This window comes from Primulina tabacum, chromosome 8, assembly GCF_025594145.1.
Source record: "Primulina tabacum isolate GXHZ01 chromosome 8, ASM2559414v2, whole genome shotgun sequence".
Lineage (NCBI taxonomy): Eukaryota > Viridiplantae > Streptophyta > Magnoliopsida > Lamiales > Gesneriaceae > Primulina > Primulina tabacum.
Window position 1 is genome coordinate 23,891,747 of NC_134557.1, and position 9,599 is coordinate 23,901,345.

Sequence of the window (9,599 nt, forward strand, 5' to 3'; positions counted from 1 at the left end):
CGATTTAAAATAAATAATCAAGATTAAATAACTTTAAAATGCCTAAAAAAATAAAGAAATCATTTTTAATTTAAATACTAGAAATAATGCATGGCTTTTACGTAGTCTGGTTTAACGGGTTCTACAGATTTAGTCACTATGTTGACAATATGCGAGAGATTAGATCATAAGACTGTGAAGCTCATAATAAAAACATTATCACCTGCAATATCAACACAAACAAACGAATTTGATATGATTAATAATATAAAGCAACATAATAAATCGTAGATCATAAATTTATTCATTGTTAAAACACAAACCAGAAGAAGTTGGGGGCAAGTAGATATGATCCATTGAATTGAGTATGCCATTTCTGCAAATAATTTTTTTGCAACAGTATCCTTCAGCTTTTGAGAAAAAAGCACAAAGTCAAAACCAACAAAAAAATAAACTCAAACAAACAAACAGAAAATCATAAATAATATGTTTATCCATTAGAAACTAACCAATTACTTTTTAAAAATGATTCAATAAATATATAAATTGTAATATCCATGCCAAAAAAATGGTTATTTGGGAGACGTGATAAGATGTAGGATGAGAAATAGATAAACATTGATAGAGGTAAAAGCATGGTTAGAAAACAGAGATAGAGATAAATTGAATTTATTAGCATTCCCCAAATTCTAACATTGAAGCATATATCATGTATTTAACGATTATTGTAAATATTTGTACATAATGTATTTTTAAGAAATTTACAATAAAGAGAGTTGACTTACTTACACTTTATCATTCTGTATTAGGTAGCAACACGTCTTTGAAAACCACGTTTCTTGTGAATACACCAGATTGACGCTCTAAATTCCAGTCTTTTACCAAAATTTTTGTAGAATTTTGTGAGACTCCTCTCGAAAGTTCCACATATAGCTAACAGTGACTGAACACATGGTTACGCAAAAATATGCCAATATTTGGGATGGTTTGACCTTGTGCTTTGTTTATTGTCAAAGCAAAACTAAGCTTTATGGGAAACTGATGACGTGTCAACTCAAATGGTAATCCGGAATTATCTTCACTTTTCAATGGCATTCTATGTAGAAAGAATCTCGTACCTTTGTGAGGACCTGTTATGATATCAGAATCTATAAAATTTATACCAAGACTGCGACATATTAATCTTGTTCCATTGCATAGACCAAGTTCAGGCGCAACATTTCTCAAGAGCATGACGGGACTTCCTACTTTCAATATGATTTTATGCAGTGGCAAACCACTTGGACTAAGGGAATTCAAAAATTTTTCTTGAAAAAGGTTGTGATTGTCGTCTTCTACACTATCCCAATAGGTATACTCTTTTTCCTCTCCAGGAAATTTGAGAATGAGCATTTGATTAATATTGTCCACGTCAACATTTTTTGGTGTGATGATTGCTCTATCAACCATATAGTTTTCATCATTAACATGATTTATCATATTAGGAAAAACAGAATCAATCGACGTCTGAATTGATTGTTCACCTTCCCATGGTATGATAACTGAATTTGGTAATTTTATGAAATCACGAATTACAGTATGTTGCAATCCATCACCTACGCGCAAGAGAAATTGCGAGAAATCAATATCTTGAGCAGATCTCATAATTTGTTGAAGGTGTATTATCTTTACGCAATTCCAAAATGTTGACCTTGAAATACTTGCAGCAATTTGTTCTGCCTTTGACCCTCGTTTAACAACCGGTAACACATGTCGAAAATCGCCACCAAAAACCATTGTCTTCCTCCAAATGCTGTTGGATTTTCCATAATATCTTGGAAACTCTTACTGACAGATTCAAAAGCATAGCGATTTGCCATGGGAGCCTTGTCCCGTACTATAGCCGATGCATGCCTTATTAGATCTGCAATTTCTGTGTGTGTTTTTATTTTGCAAATGTTGATGCTGTTTGTCTAAGTGGAATTTGAAAACGTGAATGTATAGTTCTTTCACCTGGCAACAATGTCGCAGTTATTCCAGATGTTGCTACCGCAATTATTATTTTACCCGTTCTTCTTAAATGTGCCAACATTGAGCGGTATAAAAAAGTCTTACCAGTGCCTCCAGGACCATCAATGAAGAAAAGTTTTGATTGGTTATGCATAATACTTTCTATGACGATGTCAAACGCAATCCTCTGTTGAGCATTCAAACGTTCAATAGATCTCAAATCATCATCAGAAATATGATAAGAAAGCTCATCCTCAATTATTCTTGGTAGTGGTGGATCTTCTAAAAACTCAGCACTTATTGATGGCAAATCAAAATCATCAAGTTTCATTTTGTATTGATGCAACAACCTTCGTATATCAAACAATTACTTAATGATGATTAAGTTACTTGATGAAATTTCTCTGCCATAATCTTCACACATGCAAGGATGGAACTCATCCCAGAGTTCTCGAACTATTGTTGGTTGACAGAACACCAGTATGGATATAAATAACCTTCTCAATGAAGATGGCATTCTAACAGAGCGTGGCTTTCGCAGACATTGTATTACATAATCATCCTATTTGAGAAGTCCTCTCATTTGAGCAGACTCCTTAAATGTTGAATATGTTATCCCATTCACAGTCATCAGATCTTCAAAAGATGTCGGGCCCCTGACATGATTTAAAAGGATACGAAGATAAAACCTCTCACCTTCAGATGGCGACACAACATATACTCTTCCAACCACTTTATTGTTGTGTCTTCAACGAATCCATTTTTTTTTTCAGATTTTATCCATGTGTAATATTGGGGAAATTCTCGATATAAATACTTTCCAGTCAAGTCAGGATCACAATTTATTTTGAAAAATTTTGTAAGCATAGTCTTCGAGTTGTCATCATCTGCAAGTAGATCACTTACACGTTGTTGGGGGTCAAAATAAATCAAATGTTGGTTTGGTGTATGTAGTTGTAACCTAATGACTGAAGGATACATCCTACTGAACTCAAATGAGAAAATTCGCCACAATGCTTCAGGCGCACAAATCCACCTTCCATCCACGTACTGTTGGATTTCATCACAATTTTGTCCATTTCGTAACTCTAGTGCGACCCAGTCAGGACCTTTATGGATGTACTTGTATATGTACTTGACACACTTAATCCCTCCACATACTTCAACATTAATATGACAATCATATTTCAATAAAAGCCAGGGATTGTAAGGGACAACCCAACCATTATCAATGAAAACATCGTCGTTGTTGGGAATTGATACTTCGCCACCTTCACGTCTTCGATACCAAGGGTATGTATCATTTCCTCGAGATGTGTATTCCACAAATGGCTTTGGAAAGTTCTTCTTGCATCTACCATTTACCATGCATGGACAATTAGGATTCATCGATCCACAGGGCCCATGTATCATATGGTGGACAACTGCTTTGTGTAAGTTGGGTTCTTCTGTTTGTAAAGGTATTTCAGCACGCACAATTGAGTCAAAGTGGTCGGGAGTACACAATTTGTCATTATTTTCAAATATGACCAACATATGAACATGAGGAAGCCCTCTTTTCTGATACTCAATGATATACGAATAAGAGCGGACTTTACCTAAAACCCCTCTATCCACAATGTCTTTCTTAAATTCCTCAAATTTTGACCGAAATATCCTTGTAATCAAATCTGGACGATCTTGAGGTGATTGCCCAGGAAGTAGTTGATTTTTTATCTCATTCCAATTCGGATTGCATGTCCTTGTAAGCATTATATCTGGTTTTCCATATGTTTGTACCAAATCATGGCATCTTGATACCGTTGGTACATATCACGTGGGCTACCACCGAAAGATGATGGCAAAACGATTCTGATACCAACATTTCCTATATAATGTATATGATAGATATGTGTAACATGTGAGTTGTAACATATAGTGTGAAAAATAATATTCAAATCATTAAGTTATCGTACAATACTCAAATTAGTAAGTTATCGTACCTGCATTATTTTCACCTCCATGTAAACAATCTTGTAATCCTTGGTAAAGTTCTAAACATATATCACGTTGATTTGAACGTATCAATCGTAGTCTTTGTGTTTCAATCTTTACATAATTGTCAACCACATATTGTTGAAGTAGACGACCTCCTCTAAGAATCAAAGATGGTGAATTTTCTTGTATCTGGATAAGAAGATAATTTACACTATATGAGAATTGATGTAAATATAAGTTTGTATTTTTTTTTAATTAAAAAGATAAAGCATAAAGTACAATATTTTTTCACTAACCTGTAGCACATATGCATAGTAATTTAAGCATGTTAATCTGGTACCTTTGATATTTCAACTATTTAAGTCCCAACCATATGTACCATATGGCAAAAGGAGGGGATATTGTAAAGGATCATAATAGCCTACTATATCTTGAATGTTGATAAGATTTCCACCGATTCCTTGTATAGTAATATCTCGACTCCTCAAAGTTTCTTGACACTCGTTGTCAACAATGACGGCTGCAACTTGAGATGTTGTTGGTAAACTATATTGATGTTCATTAGGTTTTTGTTGCCTGATGATGAGCCTACAGTTAGGTATATTCACATTTGCCAATTTGTCGAAACACGTGCACAAATGGATTGTGTTGATCAAGAATGTTTTGAATCTTAAACAACAATTCTGGTCTTAGTTATGGATTTTCATGAAGTCTATTGTCTATATCATGATCTGTGTCTACAATCCACATCTGCATGTACCGTGGCCTACAATTATCATTTGGTAGAAGACTTCCAATCGAGTGATATATTGATCCCTGGGCACGAAATGTGTAAATTCCATGTGTACCGGTTGTTAAGGACTCATCTATATTGACTCCCATTGATGTAAAAGAAAAAACATGATTGTAAGCCCTTATGAACCGCTGAAAATGTCTGCCTTCCTCGTTATCTGCAGCATACAACTCTTGCAATTCAATGGAAGAATGGATATGATCCAAATTTGTGTTACCATTTCTACAACAGAATTGTGATGTTTCACCATGAAACAGTAGAGCTTGGCAATATATACAAATTCTTAGGTCAGACAATTGCCACCGATAATTTATCTCACTTTCACTGAAATTTCTTGCTAGGTTACGATATCGACGTGGACATGGATATCGTTGTATGTTAGTAGTGACATTGTTTTCATCGAAAATGTTTCCAGCAAAAATTTTCAAAACAATTTTAAAAAGAGTTGTTGTTGGAAGAGTGAACCAATAAATTATATAGTTGAAATTTATTATTCTAAACTATTTGTAAACTTTGTTTTTAAATTAACCCATTTTCCAAATATTTGACGATGTATACTGTATTATGCAAAGTTTTAAAAAAAAAAATTCCTATATGTTAAGCAAACTGTTTGATAGATAGAATATAAACTGAAATACAAGGACACAAGATTTTATGGATGTTCAGAGATTTCAAATACTCCTACGTCACTTCTTCTATCTCAAGGATATGATAGACACTAAAAGACTTTTATCGATACAATCAGTTGTACAGACACACTTCAGTTTTAGACTTAACAATGTCAAACTGAAACTCTTAGTAACAAACTTGTTTACACTACACAAAAGAACTGAAATAATCTAACACAACTGATCTCTTCAAGATCGAGTAATACAGCTTGCGTTTGAAAGCTCAAGGTATAGCCATAAAGCTATGAATGTATGCAATAAGCGTGAGCTTTGATGTCTATAAGGATTTCAACAGAGTAACTGACTTGTAAATCGATAGTTGTTCAAGGATTCAAAAGTTCAAGAGTTTCAATATAGTTGCTTCAGCTGCTCTTCTCTGCTATTTATAGGCTTCCATCCAACGGTAATATTAAATACAATTTGAACCTTTCTATCCGTTGCTTGCCACTTAAACATTCTTCTGACAGTCGTACACTGCAGCTTTTATGCGATACTGCGATCCCACTACTTGTTGCAGTCAAATTTTGTCGGTTGAATGTCTTAACTGATGACGTGTACAGCTGATGAGTCAGCTAAATTATTGTAGTCGATAAACTCACAACTGTTTGTAGTAACTGATCAGTTCCAACTGATCAGTCAGTTGTCTGCGTAGTTCAGTTCAGTTGCTGGTTCAGTTGCCTTCCGATAGTTGCATAAATTAGATAAGTTTCTATCATTCTTTTAAATCAGTTAGATGCTCAATTTGTCAAACATCCAAAATTCAGTTTCCAAAAATTTCCCCCTTTTAGGTGTTTGACAAAACTTAGAAAGTAAAAACTTAAACTAAACAACTGAACTCATTATAAATAAAATAACTCTTTCAATGTACAGATTCGTACAAAGAATAAAAGAATAAAGAATCTTCTAAAGTAATCTTCAACAAAATCTGCCAAAAAATGTTCTTCTTTTTCTTTTCGATCAACTTTGAAGATTTCACTGGTTGATCTTTTCCTTCTTGTTCTTCCCCTTTTTTGTCAAACTCATCAAACTTTTTGGATAAGTTCCGCACATCTGAGGAGAGGTCAGAAACTGCATTCATCAGGATATATTGCAGTAAATCTATTCTATTTGAGACAGTTCTTTCCAGAAAATCAAGACATCTTGTAACCAATGCTTGAGTTTGGAAATGAGCTTCAGCTGACACTCTGTATTTTCGAAGTTCTTACACTTGGAAAAATAATGAAGTTACGTCCTTTTGGATTTACTGCAGTCTTCCCATGGTATTTTCCCTTATAGAATCGAACCTCATAGTGTGCGAAAATTGGGTTGACTTGTTATCATAAATGGAAATCATTACACCGACGAGGTTTTTCTGAATAGCCTGAATTTCTTCAAACAAAGATTAATTTTCTATTGATATGCCAGGAAACATGGCTCCAGAAGTTTCTGGTTCCTACTCCCTGATTTCTTGATTGAAAATACCAGGGCCCCATCAATTGTTTCAGTTATAGGATTGACCATTTCTGAGATATCCTCTTGTATAGCTTCCAGTTGAGGCTGTGGAAAAGAAGAAGTCGGAACACCAGTAGAGTTTGAAGGTTCTTCAGGTTGTTGATCAGCTGAAGTAATAGCTGTTTCTTGAGCTGGTTGCTCAGCTGATTCTTCAGTTGGTTAAACAACTGAAACTATGGTAGGTTGTACAGCTAGAATCTCTAATGATTGTTCAGTCATTGCAGATGACTGAACTGCTTCTTCAATTCTTGTAGAAACTGCCTGTTCAGTTGTGGCAGTAAACTGAACTGGCTCTTCAGTTGGTTGAAACATAGCTAGTGAAGCTGGTTAGTCAGTTGCGAAAAATTCTTCAACTGCTTCTGTAGTAGTCTATTGAATATCAGAGGCAACTGATTTAGAAACTTCATCAATGTTTGCAAATGATAATTCAGCATCAGTGTAAAGTTGAGATCCTGCAGTTGAGGAATGAGGAGCAACAGTTGACGGTTGTGCATCCTTTGAAGAAAGAGAAGTTACTTGCTCAGCAGTTTAAGAAACTGTTTCCTCGAATGGCTTTTCCAGTGGAACTGATTGTTCAGCTTCCTCATCAGATGAACGATCTTGGGAATCTTCCGAAATGATCAGTTCTTGATCTAGTTCCCAATGCTTGATTTCCATCTTTAGAGATAAAAGATCCGTGTCCAACTGTCATAAACTGCTTTGTCATTAAAGGCAGTTGGACTGGTGGGATCAATGTTTTGGCGTAGCTGAACAACCATTTGTTTTATCTTCTTTGTCGTATTTGATCAAATAAATATTTGTTCCTCTGCAACGCCTGAGCCACTGAAGCTGCTTTGACCAATTTTAAGCTGCTTTGACCAATTTTAAAACAATAGTTTCCAGGGCAATAAACTTCTTCAAAACTGATTTATTTTGCAGTTTTCTGGAAAAAACGATAGTTCCAAACATTACCCATTCATCATAAGTCTTCAGTTTAGTCTCGGAAAATTCATTGACCTCTTTCTAGATGAGGTCAATATGGGTTTGGATTGTGTTTGTTGGTCTGGGCTCTTCTGTCATTTTCTCTTTGTCCTTTGAGTCAGTCAAAACATGAGGGATACTCAGTCCTGACCTAGTTGTATCAATTTGTTCTCTGATCACTATCCCTTTAGGTTCTGCAAATGGCAGAGAAATTGGGCCAGAGATAGTGATGAGTGGAGCTTTAACTCCAACAGATTTCTTTTTTTCACCAGATTCGGTGAAAGTTGTGTTGAGAGGAGCAGCAGATGGAGGTAACTGATCATCAGTTGAGGATCCAACTGGTATTGTTCTCAGTGGAGTAGGCTTAATTGGTTGTTTAGCTCTTGATTGGATCAGCCTCTCAGTTGGAATTGTGCCCACAGTGATTGAAGGTTTTTTCTTCTGAGTTCTGGGCTTCTTGGAGATCTTGGGAGAAGGAGTCTTTTCAGAATCAGTCTCACTGACAATTAGTTTTCGTTTGATTGCCTTTTTTTGAAGTGTCGTTCTGGCTTTCTTAACTGATTTGGGAGCCCCCTGCGTCCCAATTTCCTTTTATACCTCGACAAACTGCTCAGGAGAGATGTCCATCTTGAGTTTAGGCAGCTGAATACTCTTGGCAATGAAGATTTTGAATTTGGATGTCCTCTAGGATGAGTCACCCACTAAGCCCTTGATTTTCAACAGATAGCTAAGCTGCACAGCAAATCCCTTCAACTGTTTTGAAGACTGAAACATATTCTTCAGAAGATTGAAGATCATACGTTTCTAGTTCAGTCTTTTTTCAGTCATGATGGCCGTCATGGCTTGAATCTCCAACGTGAGGGCAACAAAAGATCCTGCTTTAGCTAGAAGACCTTTGGCCACTATATCATCCAGTAACTGTATTTCTGGCTTGAGTTCCTTCTTGGGATCAGAGACTTTGAATTTCAACCCATCGACAGACAGGAGAGTTTGCATCTCCTAAACATCATAGGATTTTACCTCAGAAATATTTGCTAGCCCATCAGTTGGCAGCTGAAGTATTCTTCGTCGATCATCAGCAACTGGTTGTTGACGGTGGAAGTGAAATTTCCGTCAGCCGAGACAAAACCGTTGGCGTAGAGCTCTTGAATCTCTTTAGGATAGAGTTATGGAGAAGAAAGTCCCAAAATTGATTCAGTCCAGCAACTTCTATTTTGATAAACACAATTTTGGTAGCCTTATCCTGAACAGACAGGGCTTGAATCAAAATCAACAGCCATAGCGTGAACATATATGCTGGAACTTGGTTTGCTATTTCTGAAAGATTGATTATCTGTGTGAACGCCCTAGATTTGACGACTGTCCTCACTGTACCAAGACGTGTCTTTCCAGCGTGCTTATGTCCTCACTCACACGCACCCTGGGAAACTTCCCAGGAGGTCACCCATCCCAAAATTGCCCCAAGTCAAGCACGCTTAACTATGGAATTCTTATGTGATGAGCTACCGAAAAGAAGATGCACCTTCGTGATATGAGTAGTACAAATCAAATCTTTTAAGCCCTCTTCAACTGTACAGTCCATTACATTGAACAGTCTCGGAATCCCTCTCATTCCCGTGTGGGTTCGGTTCATTCATGTTCCCTTCACCTATAAGCCTGCCAGGAGCCGCTCATTGTCCGTGCAACTGATGGCACCGGCGATCACCCCCCGCCCTCTTCGGCCCCGGGCCTCCTTTCTTGAA

At 36.4% G+C, this 9,599-nt stretch overlaps 1 protein-coding gene across 1 annotated transcript; it reads right to left on the reverse strand.

The window, feature by feature from the left end:
* Nucleotides 1-1,988: 1,988 nt before the first annotated feature.
* LOC142554851 (uncharacterized) lies at nucleotides 1,989-4,604 on the reverse strand. Its single transcript, XM_075665515.1, has 3 exons — nucleotides 4,242-4,604; nucleotides 3,951-4,134; nucleotides 1,989-3,835 (listed from the first exon to the last, which is right to left on the reverse strand). Exon 3 carries the CDS (start codon nucleotides 3,718-3,720, stop codon nucleotides 2,635-2,637), a length of 1,086 nt encoding a protein of 361 aa, XP_075521630.1. The 5' UTR covers nucleotides 3,721-3,835; nucleotides 3,951-4,134; nucleotides 4,242-4,604; the 3' UTR covers nucleotides 1,989-2,634.
* Nucleotides 4,605-9,599: the final 4,995 nt, after the last annotated feature.

Excerpts from the sequence above, each read along its gene's own strand:
- LOC142554851 (XM_075665515.1), bottom strand. The coding sequence starts at position 3,720 with ATGCTTACAAGGACATGCAATCCGAATTGGAATGAGATAAAAAATCAA.